At 42.0% G+C, this 12,330-nt stretch overlaps 2 protein-coding genes across 2 annotated transcripts in view; both read right to left on the reverse strand.

Moving 5' to 3' along the window:
• Positions 1-603: 603 nt before the first annotated feature.
• On the reverse strand, positions 604-4,731 carry LOC311145826 (proteasome subunit alpha type-6-like). Its single transcript, XM_084182143.1, has 7 exons — positions 4,577-4,731; positions 3,876-3,970; positions 3,705-3,786; positions 3,441-3,596; positions 3,127-3,305; positions 2,925-3,019; positions 604-802 (listed from the first exon to the last, which is right to left on the reverse strand). Exons 1-7 carry the CDS (start codon positions 4,650-4,652, stop codon positions 745-747), a joined length of 741 nt encoding a protein of 246 aa, XP_084038269.1. The 5' UTR covers positions 4,653-4,731; the 3' UTR covers positions 604-744.
• Positions 4,732-4,871: 140 nt separating this feature from the next.
• Positions 4,872-12,330, reverse strand: part of prorp (protein only RNase P catalytic subunit) — a 31,011-nt gene continuing 23,552 nt past the window's right edge. The window contains exons 5-7 of the mRNA XM_084182564.1: positions 5,693-5,841; positions 5,276-5,471; positions 4,872-5,105 (exon numbers count right to left, since the gene is read on the reverse strand). Of these exons, the coding sequence (XP_084038690.1) occupies positions 4,974-5,105; positions 5,276-5,471; positions 5,693-5,841 (477 nt within the window). The 3' untranslated portion in view covers positions 4,872-4,973. The remainder of the gene's footprint in view (positions 5,106-5,275; positions 5,472-5,692; positions 5,842-12,330) is intronic.

Genomic DNA, 12,330 nt, shown 5'->3' on the forward strand with positions numbered 1-12,330 from the left:
ACAGGGAAATTCTTGAGGGAAACCTGTTTCAGTCTTCCAGAGATTTGAGACTGGGACGGAGGTTCACCTTCCAGCAGGACAATGACCCTAAGCATACTGCTAAAGCAACACTTGAGTGGTTTAAGGGGAAACAATTAAATGTCTTGGAATGGCCTAGTCAAAGCCCAGACCTCAATCCAATTGAGAATCTGTGGTATGACTTAAAGATTGCTGTACACCAGCGGAACCCATCCAACTTGAAGGAGCTGGAGCAGTTTTGCCTTGAACAATGGGCAATAATCCCAGTGGCTAGATGTGCCAAGCTTATAGAGACATATCCCAAGAGACTTGCAGCTGTAATTGCTGCAAAAGGTGGCTCTACAAAGTATTGACTTTGGGGGGGGGGGGGTGGTGAATAGTTATGCACACTCAAGTTCAGTTTTTTTGTCTTGTTTCACAAAAAAAAAAATTTTGCATCTTCAAAGTGGTAGGCATGTTGTGTAAATCAAATGATACAAATCAATTTTAATTCCAGGTTGTAAGGCAACAAATTAGGAAAAATGCCAAGGGGGGTGAATAGTTTCACAAGCCACTGTATAAGGGAAAAGAAAACCTACCAAAATGTCAGTTCCTCGAAAACATTATCTTTAATTGAACAGCGTAAATGTACAGCAAGTCAGGGCTTTCGTTCTGAAGATCTGTGGTAGTGCTCTCTGTCATCTCTCTAGGGTAGTCTCCCCTCTAGTCTGGAACACAAGGAAACACTCAATCTCGCTCTGACAGGGACACAAGGTGGACATCGATTTCAGTCTCTGTCAGGATCCTGCAAAGAGAGAGAGATATATAAGAACACAAGTACTGACTGCGGATGCCTGGTCCTTTATACATATCGCCAAAGATGGTTTAGTATGTAGATATGTAGAAACTGCTTCTCCAATAGAAATCCTCGATCAAGCTTGTAGGAGATGTCATGCTGATGTCAAGCAGTTTTTTGACAAATTAAAAAGTGTCACTGTGACACTTTCACAAGGTTGTAGTAATGACATTCAGCTACTTAAAACACTGGCTTGAATCTACAGTCGTGGTCAAAAGTTGAGAATGACACAAATATTAATTTTCACAAAGTCTGCTGTCTCAGTTTTTATGATGGCAATTTGCATATACTCCAGAATGTTATGGAGAGTGATCAGACGAATTGCAATTAATTGCAAAGTCCCTCTTTGCCATGAAAATGAACTTAATCCCCAAAAAACATTTCCACTGCATTTCAGCCCTGCCACAAAAGGACCAGCTGACATCATGTCAGTGATTCTCTCGTTAACACAGGTGAGAGTGTTGACGAGGACAAGGCTGGAGATCACTCTGTCATGCTGATTAAGTTAGAATAACAGACTGGAAGCTTTAAAAGGAGGGTGGTGCTTGAAATCATTGTTCTTCCTCTGTTAACCCTAGTTACCTGCAAGGAAACACGTGCCGTCATCATTGCTTTGCACAAAAAGGGCTTCACAGGCAAGGATATTGCTGCTAGTAAGATTGCACCTAAATCAACCATTTATTGGATCATCAATAACTTCAAGGAGAGAGGTTCAATTGTTGTGAAGAAGGCTTCAGGGCGCCCAAGAAAGTCCAGCAAGCACCAGGACCGTCTCCTAAAGTTGATTCAGCTGCGGGATCGGGGCACCACCAGTGCAGAACTTGCTCAGGAATGGCAGCAGGCAGGTGTGAGTGCATCTGCACGCACAGTGAGGCAAAGACTTTTGGAGGATGGCCTGGTGTCAAAGAGGGCAGCGAGGAAGCCACTTCTCTCCAGGAAAAACATCAGGAACAGACTGATATTCTGTAAAAGGTACAGGGATTGGACTGCTGAGGACTGGGGTAAAGTCATTTTCTCTGATGAATCCCCTTTCCGATTGTTTGGGGCATCCGGAAAAAAGCTTGTCCGGAGAAGACAAGGTGAGTGCTACCATCAGTCCTGTGTCATGCCAACAGTAAAGCATCCTGAGACCATTCATGTGTGGGGTTGCTTCTCAGCCAAGGGAGTGGGCTCACTCACAAGTTTGCCTAAGAACACAGCCATGAATAAAGAATGGTACCAACACATCCTCCGAGAGCAACTTCTCCCAACCATCCAAGAACAGTTTGGTGACGAACAATGCCTTTTCCAGCATGATGGAGCACCTTGCCATAAGGCAAAAGTGTTAACTAAGTGGCTCGGGGAACAAAACATCGACATTTTGGGTCCATGGTCAGGAAACTCCCCAGACCTTAATCCCATTGAGAACTTGTGGTCAATCCTCAAGAGGCGGGTGGACAAACAAAAACCCACAAATTCTGACAAACTCCAAGCATTGATTACGCAAGAATGGGCTGCCATCAGTCAGGATGTGGCCCAGAAGTTAATTGACAGCATGCCAGGGCGGATTGCAGAGGTCTTGAAAAGAAAGGTCAACACTGCAAATATTGACTCTTTGCATAAACTTAATGTAATTGTCAATAAAAGCCTTTGACACTTATAATTATACTTCAGTATACCATAGTAACATCTGACAAAAATATCTAAAAACACTGAAGCAGCAAACTTTGTGAAGACCAATGCTTGTGTCATTCACAAAACTTTTGACCACGACTGTAGGTAGTGCCTTTAGAAATGTAGAAAATTAACAACTAAGGAAGAATTCGCAAGCATTCCCGGAAGTATCGCAACGTTGGGCCGCTGGGTTTAGAAACTCTGTTATAAAGAGGTTTTGGACAGAACGGCGTTATGTCCACAGTGTGTTTACACAATAAATAAAACTATTTAAGAAAATAAAGGATAAGATTTCAGATTGCATGTTTGTGATGTCTGGGAGATCTAAACTTTATAGTTACAATAAAACATCCTGTTATTTTTTGCACCAATATTTGACAAGTTCCATCACTATTAAACAATTCCCTTGGAGACTCACCTGAATTTAGGGTCTTCTATTGTAATGACACCGATCTCTAGCTCGGAGGGCTTGAAGTCAATGGACAGCACCGTAGACAGACAAGTTATCGCCGTCTGTAAACAGAAGAGGATGAAACTCAAAGTACAATGTCATTCAAATGGGGACTAGCTTGCTGATTTAGTTTGCAATCTTTTTTATGTCAATGGGTATGGTATTTTACCTCGATTGTTTGTGCGAACGTCCAGTCCAGTTTCTTCTTGACCTTTTTCTCCAAGAAGCTGGTGGCCTCTGTCTGTTTGACCCCAGCAGCGGTGGCCTTGAAGCCACAGTAGTATCCTGCAGGGTCACACTTAAACACCTGGGGACCCCACTCCTCATCCACACCAATCACTATCATGCCTGCAACAATAATTAACAAAAAATATGCATTGAGTGAGACCAAAGGCCAAAACTTTTCTTAAATATATATATATCTTGAAACTTCTCAGCTACACTGGTGTCTTTTGTTGTTTTTGACAATTTTGTAACACTTACAGCAACCAAGAGGTCTCATCTCAGCGTTCTGTGTGTACACCTGAGAGATGTCAGCCATCCTCTTACACAGCATGTCCACTGGGATCTCATAACCGTACTTGTACTTCCAGTTGGCTGCCTCGTAACGAGCCCTCTGGACTTGGGACTTGCTGTCAGCTGAACACAAATGAATCGGTCACGATTAGTCATTATAACATACATTAAGTAATACATTTCATAAGGTTGATTGTGTATTGGATATTTCAACATTAACACGTTTCTTACCCGTCATTCCAGACATGACACAGCCAATGTTTTCAGTGATTCTGAATAAGTGTGTGACTGTGGATGCATCAAGAAGCTTGTCCTATGGGAGAGATTGAAGAGTACATCTGATTACATCACATAGCCATATTGATAACTGAGTACTGAAATAGTCATGAAGGGTGTTCTTACTGGAACTTTCTTCTGTGTGACGACAACTGCACAGTCTTGTCCTCGGATAGCTACTGAGGTAAGGCCACCTTGGTTGATAGCCTTGAATGCATATTCTTGGAAAATAAACAGAACAGGGGAAAATTATGCACCACTCCAGACTTTTGTTAAGGTGAGAGATCAACAGCTTCAAAGATGTCACTGCATGTCATGATGAAGGCTATTCACCACATTGAGGGGCTTGGACCATGAATGCAACTGCAGCCATAACACTCGACGAATGACAAGAACAAAATGTTTAACAACTCATTACTGGACAGCTAGTTGCTGCTAAGCTAGCCTCCTAAGGCCATGGTGTAACGGTCTACTTCTGTCAAATAACGTTACAGGAATAGCTAGTTCTAAAGTTAGCTTGCTAACTGCTTCAAGCTAAGCATGAATTAGAATTTTATCAGATAGCTAGGTCAGCTGGCTAACTAGTTAGTTTAACTGCTAGTAGTTAGAAAACAATCAATGAGCTAGCTGTTAGAAATCTGACAGTATTAACATACTTTATCCATTAACTGACATTATAAAGCAGCTAATTAGCTTTAATATTTTTAACTGAGCTAACGTTAGGTATGGAACAGGTTAGATAACATTAGCTACCTAGCTAGTTGGCTACCGATAATGACTGGGCAAGTTGGTATTCTTTAATTTCTTCAGAACTATCCCATACTAACCGACTTGGTAGAGTCTGCCCTCCGGAGAGAAGATTGTAATATGTCGGTCAAATCCTGCACTCGACCCTCTGGACATTGTGTTGGTAAATGTGTATAAAAGTTGTAAACTGAAAACAGAACTACTGAGGAAAAAGATAATGCAAGACAATGACCCCGGAACTGGTTTAGGAACAGTAGTTGATGTCCGGGTCAAGCGAAGAGAGGGCCGTAGTTTACTCAGACACTTCTTGGTTTACTGAATGCATTTTCAAAAACATATTCTAGGACTGAAAGTAATTTTTTTCCAAGAACAAAAAACGTTTTTTTCAGTCTTTTAATATTTTTTCACATGCTATAGTTTCATTAATGAACACTGTATTTACAGGTTTGTGAAGATCAAACAGTTCTAAGCAGGTCCTTATTTTGCCCGGGTGAGACACAGCCACTTCTGTGGAACTTCATAAGTGCATCTCTCTGCCCCATTCTCATCATAGGGGATGTGCCAGGAGCCTCCATTTGTCTGGACAATGGTGTCATAAGTTAATATCCTCTGGAAAAAGATTCACAGAACAACGCAAGAATTGTAATAAACATACACATGCCATATTTATTTGTTTATCAATGTGCCTTTTAGGTCCTCATGTTGACAATAGATACTATACTATGCATTTATGCATTGATGTGTAATAAATAAGCAAACTATTTCCCTGTTACTCTCACCTGGAATCGTACTCTCTTTCCCGGGGTGTAGCTGCTCAGCACCAGCTGGTGACCTCTCTGCCACTTGAAGAAGAGGCGTCGGGTGGCACCGTCAGGCAGGCAGGCCTTGTGGTCCCTCATCAGGTCCCGGCTAACAAAGTTACAGTGGTTCCCAGAGTGCAGTGTGGCATACAGCAGGAAAGGGTCATCCTCAGAACTGACAACCAACCAGAGGTGTCAACATCCAAACAAACCCAAATAATCCATATTGGGTACTTTACCCAATGTATTGCACAAAAATATATATTTTCTTTCAGCCTTTAGTTATTCTCTTTGAGATATAGTCTCTTCTGCAAGAGTGACCTGTACTCTTGTAATATGGATATGAATGATCCACCAGAAAGCTTTGGTTTGTAAGACATATAGGGCTGAACTCACATGTTGTCCGTGAAGAAGCAGTGGGCCTTCTGCTGGACCAAGCTCATGTCATTTCTGTCCCAGCTGCGTGAGGGCCGCTGCATGTGCTTCCTCCCCAGGACCAGGATGACCAGGCCCTGGCGCTCCAGCTCCGACACCACCTCCAAGAGCTGCATAGAAACACCAACACGATTAGTCATCATCACATATGTCACACCAGGGTATTTTTCATTAGGCACCAAACGGAACACAATATATTGAAGGACTACCTAGACTTGTCCAAAAAGAAACTATTTTTTTTGCACATTATTTTAAAAAAGTTATCTGTTGCGTGCCGGCCCTAATGAACATGACCCAGTCAAGGCACAGAAAAGGGTTATTTTGCTTTTAGAAAATCAACAAAGGTTAGCCAATATGATGCATTGTACTTCGGGTTAACATTCTCCCATCCTTCAAAGGAATATTTGAATGAAAAAACACAATGCATTCGCCCATTGGGACATATACCCAGTACAGTCATGTGTTACTACCCTCATCCTCTTCCACTGTAGGGAATTTTCCTGGCCGAGTCTGAGACAATTGACACACAAGATGTAGGGAAATTCATTCTTTCAATGCTTAAAGGGGCAGTGCAGTCAAAAATGCAATTTCATTTGTTTTGTATACACTGAGTGTACAAAACATTAGGAACAACTGCTCTTTCCATGACATAGACTAACCAGTTGAATCCAGGTGAAAGTTATGATCCCTTCTTGATCTCACTTGTTAAATCCACTTCAATCAGTGTATATGAAGGGGAGGAGACAGGTTAAATAAGGATTTTTAAGCCTTGAGACATGGATTGTGTATGTGTGCCATTCAGAGGGTGAATGAGCATGACAAAAGATTTAAGTGCCTTTGAACGGGGTATGGAAGTAGGTGCCAGGCGCACTGGTTTGTGTCAAGAATGGCAATGCTGCTGGGTTTTTCACACTCAACAGTTTTCCGTGTGTATCAAGAATAGTCCACCACCCAAAGGACATCCAGCCATATTTCCACACTATGAGGTTGGAACAATACTGTGAAAATTATGATAATGCACTGAAATTTCATCTTGTTTGGCTTTGTGTGGTTTTTGGACTGTATAAGTTAATAGACCAATAATAAAGAGAGTTTGCCCTCCTCTCTGCCAATAATGGCTAGTTTTCAGGTTACGCGTCCATTCCCATTAGGCTCCTCCAATGAGGCCCCTCTCTCAGAGAGTCCTAGCAAAACTCTTGCTTGAGAAATTGCATTTGGCTAAGAAGCTATTTTTGTTTATTTTTTGACAATTTTAATGAAAATCAATCACAGCACAGTACTTAATTGTTACCCAGAAATGACTTGATATTGTGATAAAAACGTCTGCATTGGACCTTTAACCCATGTTTTGGCTTCTTTGGTAATACTTACTGGTTCACTCAGAGGTGATGGCGTCTTTCCTACCCGACACAAAAAAGGGGAAGTAAAAAAGTTTATTGACTTGTGTTACATTGTGAAATAAGGCTAAAATAATGAGGACCCATGCAAAAACTATGCCATCATTTAGCACATTTTAATAAGATCACACCCGGTTCTCTTTCTGTCCACTCTAGATGAGGAAGTGTTGACCTGGGAACAGCCGGTGGTTGTGGGCGTGGCTATTTTCTTCTGACTCATGTAATGATGGGGAAGTGAACTAGTAACAGCAGGTGTGAGGTTTACCAAGTAAAGCACGAGACAAGAACTTGTACCTGTAACTTGAAGCAATTTATATTTCTCACCACATTGTTTTATTCTCTGTTTGTGCATATGGAAAAAATATACCCAGAATAATTGTTTTATTACACAATAATGTCTATATTAAATGTACACTGAACAAAAATATAAATGCACCATGTAAAGTGTTGGTCCCATGTTTCATGAGCTGAAATAAAAGATCCCAGAAACTTTCCATACGCACAAAAAGCTTATTTCAAAATAAAAAAAATCGCACAAATTGGTTTACATCCCTGTTAGTGAGCATTTCTCAGTTTCCAAGATAATCCATCCACCTGACATGTGTGGCATATCAAGAAGCTGATTAAACAGCATGCTCATTACACAGGTGCATCTTGTGCTGGGGACAATAAAATGCCACTCTAAAATGTGCAGTTTTGTCACAACACAATGCCACAGATGCAATTGGCATGCTGACTGCAGGAATGCTGTTGCCTGAGAACTGAATGTTGATTTCTCTACCATAAGCCACCTCCAACGCCGTTTTAGAGAATTTGGCAGTACATCCAACTGGCCTCACAACCACAGACCACATACAGTGCCTTCGGAAAGTATTAAAACCCCTTGACTTTTTTCACATCTTGTTACGTTACAGCATCATTCTAAAATTGATTAAATAAAACTATTTCCTCATCAATCTACACACAATACCCCATAATGGCAATCGAAAACAGGTTTTTGGACATTTTTGGAAATGTATAAAAAAATAAAAAACAGAAATACCTTATTTACATAAGTATTCAGACCCTTTGCTATGAGACTCAAAATTGAGCTCAGCTGCATCCTGTTTCCATTTATCATCCTTGAGATGTTTCTGCAACTTGATTGGAGTCCACCTGTGGTAAATTCAATTTATTGGACATGATTTGGAAAGGCACACACCTGTCTATATAAGGTCCCATAGTTGACAGTGCATGTCAGAGCAAAAACCAAGCCATGAGGTCGAAGGAATTGTCCGTAGAGCAATCGGGGGAGAAGGGCCTTGGTCAGGGAGGTGACCAAGAACCCGATGGTCACTCTGACAGAGCTCTAGAGTTCCTCTGTGGAGATGGGAGAACCTTTCAGAAGGACAACCATCTCTGCAGCACTCCACCAATTAGGCCATTATGGTAGAGTGGCCAGACGGAAGACCCTCCTCAGTAAAAGGCACATGACAGCCCGCTATTAGTTTTCCAAAAGGCACCTAAAGACTCTCAGACCATGAGAAACAAGATTCTCTGGTCTGATGAAACCAATATTGAACTCTTTGGCCTAAATGCCAAGAGTCACATCTGGAGGAAACCTGGCACCATCCCTACGGTGAAGCATAGTGGTGGCAGCATCATGCTGTGGGGAAGTTTTTCAGCGGCAGGGACTGCGAGATGTCAGGATTGAGGCAAAGATGAACGGAGCAAAGTACAGAGAGATCCTTGATGAAAACCTGCTCCAGAGCACTCAGGACCTCAGACTGGGGCGAAGGTTCACCTTCCAACAGGACAACGACCGTAAGCACACAGCGAAGAACACACAGGAGTGGCTTTGGGACAAGTCTCTGAATGTCCTTGAGTGGCCCAGCCAGAGCCCAGACTTGAACCCGATCTAACATCTCTAGAGAGACCTGAAAATAGCTGTGCAACAACGCTCCCCATCCAACCTGACAGACCATTAGAGGATCTGCAGAGAAGAATGGGAGAAACTCCCCAACTACAGGTGTGCCAAGCTTGTAGCATCATACCCAGGAAGACTTGAGGCTGTAATCGCTACCAAAGGTGCTTCAACAAAGTACTGAGTAAAGGGTCTGAATACTTATGTAAATGTGATATTTAATATTTTTGTTTTTATATCAATTTGCTACAATTTCTAAAAACCAGTTTTTGCTTTGTCATTATGGGGTGTTGTGTGTAGATTGATGAGGGAAAAAAACAATTTAATCCATTTTAGAATAAGGCTGTAACGTAACAAAATGTGGAAAAAGTCAAGAGGTATGAATACTTTCCGAAGGCACTGTATATGGCGTCATTTGGGCGAGCGGTTTGCTGCTGCAATGTTGTGAACAGAGTGCCCCATGGTAGCGGTGGGGTTATGGTATGGGCAGGCATAAGCTACGGACAATGAACACAATTGCATTTTATCGATGGCAATTTTAATTCAAAGATACCATGACGAGATCCTGAGGCCCATTGTTGTGCCATTCATCCGCCGCCATCATGTTTCAGCATGATAATGCACAGCCCCATGTCGCAAGGATCTGTACACAATTCCTGGAAGCTGAAAATGTCCCAGTTCTTCCATGGCCTGCATATTCACCAGACATGTCACCCATTGAGCATGTTTGGGATGCTCTGGATCGACGTGTACAGCAGCGTGTTCCAGTTCCCACAAATATCCAGCAACTTCGCACAGCCATTGAAGAAGAGTGGGACAACATTGCACAGGCCACAATCAACAGCCTGATCAACTCTATGCGAAGGAGATGTGTCATGCTGCATGAGGCAAATGGTGGTCACACCAGATATTGACAGGTTTTCTGATCCATGCCCCTGTGACGGCCGCACCGCGAGCCGCACAGTAAAAACCGCTGCCTAACAAATATCCCTTTCATTTTATGCACTCAGTTTGCACTATATACTGTACATGGCGATACACATAATATATAAATGATGACGTGACACATTTTCTTTCTTATATCCCATACATAACTTTATTGCAGAAATACAGTTTGACATTTGCTATCATTGTTTTCTATGTTGAGTGCACGCTTCATAGTTTACGTGGTAACAGTCATTGGAATAATTTAACTCAATCATCTAACTTTATAATTTAACCATTATCATTCTCAAGCAAATAGTCAGTTCAATGTAATGTCTTGTTTACCTCCGTGTCTCAGCAGTCTTAAAGGCGTTACATGGTCAATCTGACTTTTCCATTGGCTGTGCAGCATTTACAGTGATATGGCCTCTGCAGAAGTCAGGGCATTCATACTTTGTGTGCTTCGCTGAGCAGCGCAGAGCTGTTGTGAAGGAAGTTGTCAAGGAAGTGAGTTTGTGTTTATACAGGACTTCCCACACTCACCTACCGTCAACCAATCATGTCAATGCGGAGCTATAGGAAGCTCTCCACATTTTTACAAAATTTGAGGCGCTCGGCTATGCGGTACAGAGCTCAATTTGGCCTCTGCATTTCTCTGGAGGCTCCGCAATTGCATCACACCATCCATACGGCACCTCCGACCACATTTTCGGATCAAGCATAAATTGGCTCTTACAGCCCCACGTCTGCAGCATGGATGCCGCTGTGTTCTGGTAAAGGAGGTCCAACTGGAATCCCAGGGTTAAAATAATGCCAACCCTCTGTTCACCCCGGGGAACTCTTTTTTTCCCCCCTTGAAGAGTTTAAAATAGTGAAGTACAGTTATACATTGATATTGTGTACTGTTATTGCTAAAATAATTATTGTATTTAAAAACATGATCTGTATATCTAAACGTTATATCATTCTTGTCTTAATGTAAAACCTGATGGTTTGCAGACTCCCCTTGGAGCAGGGAATGGAACTGGCCACTCCCCTTATAGTCTTTGTGGAACGTCCCTTCAGGTAGTTGATTTTTGGTTTATGTACGTTCTGTTCCTGCATGTTTGATCATAGTTATTTTTTAAGTTAAGACATTATTGGACAGTCCGTTTTTCATTTCAATTCATTTATCCCTTTGTATATTTTAAAGCACTTTGGTTTATTTCCTTGACATCATTTGTATTTTCCAAGTTTTGAGAAATAAAACCTTTGTAAGTGGCGTGTATTCATGGATGCCAAGGGAAGCCAGGCTTCCCCAAAAAATTTAACAATAAAAAAACAAAATAATTCATCTTTCAGTTTCATAATTTTCCTTCATTTCACAAGAGGCTGAATATCTCTCACCGGAGAAAGCATCCGAGCGAGCCAAACAGTGCCCCTCTGTCTCTACGTGTAGGCCATCTATCTTTATTTTATTTATTTTACCTTTATTTAACTAGGCAGTCAGTTAAGAACAAATTCTTATTTACAATGACGGCCTACACCGGCCAAACCCGGACGATGCTGGGCTAATTGTGCGCCGCCCTATGGGACTCCCAATCACGGCCGGTTGTGATACAGCCTGGAATCAAACCAGGGTGTCTGTAGTGACGCCTCAAGCACTGAGATGCAGTGCCTTAGACCGCTGTCTGGTCCAAATGAGTATGACATTGATGCTCCCAGTAGCACTGAATGGAATGCAAGGGAAGCCAGCGAGCATTTGGCCTCCCTTGTTAAAAAAAAGTATAACAAATTGACCAATCAGCGTTGAGCTAAACTGAGCGAGCTCAACTGTGAATGGTCCTGGCGCACCAAAAAAAGTGTCAAGGTAAGCCGGGTGTGGCGTCACTCCTATCAAATCCCATTGAGAGCATACGTCATTGACAAAAAATCTTGAATTGTTGCATCACGTTGTGTTGTTGTCCTCCGGTGGCTAGCTAGCTAGCTAAAGTTGGCCCTTTCCTAAATTAGCCATGGATGGAGATAGGGATTTGGAATGTGGTTTTACTTAATTCTCCGTACTGACCAATGATAATAACGGCGATTCTGATCCAACCATTAATTCATACATTGTTGTGCCCCTGGCATGAGGATGAAAGTTCAATACGTACTGTAGCTAGATGTAGAAGGCTAATGTTAACTAGCTAATGTTGCCCATGAATGTAAGTTAGGCTAGCGAGCAAGCATTTTAGCCAGGTAGCCTAGGACAACAAAAAATAAAAGTGTGTACTGTATGACAGAGTGATAGACCGTTTCGTCAACATGAAAGAGAGGAGGATGGCATTGGCTTTTCTCTACAAGTAGGGTGAGTCAACATATTGTTCTACTTGCACGAACCGCACGCGCGCACACAC

The sequence above is a fragment of the Coregonus lavaretus genome (genome assembly GCF_964263955.1).
Source record: "Coregonus lavaretus genome assembly, chromosome: 18".
In the NCBI taxonomy this organism is placed as follows: domain Eukaryota; kingdom Metazoa; phylum Chordata; class Actinopteri; order Salmoniformes; family Salmonidae; genus Coregonus; species Coregonus lavaretus.

Excerpts from the sequence above, each read along its gene's own strand:
- LOC311145826 (XM_084182143.1), bottom strand. The coding sequence starts at position 4,652 with ATGTCCAGAGGGTCGAGTGCAGGATTTGACCGACATATTACAATCTTC. Across the intron at positions 3,971-4,576 it reads GGGCAGACTCTACCAAGTCG|AATATGCATTCAAGGCTATC; the intron begins GTTAGTATGGGA and ends TTATTTTCCAAG. Across the intron at positions 803-2,924 it reads ATAGAAGACCCTAAATTCAG|GATCCTGACAGAGACTGAAA; the intron begins GTGAGTCTCCAA and ends CTCTCTTTGCAG.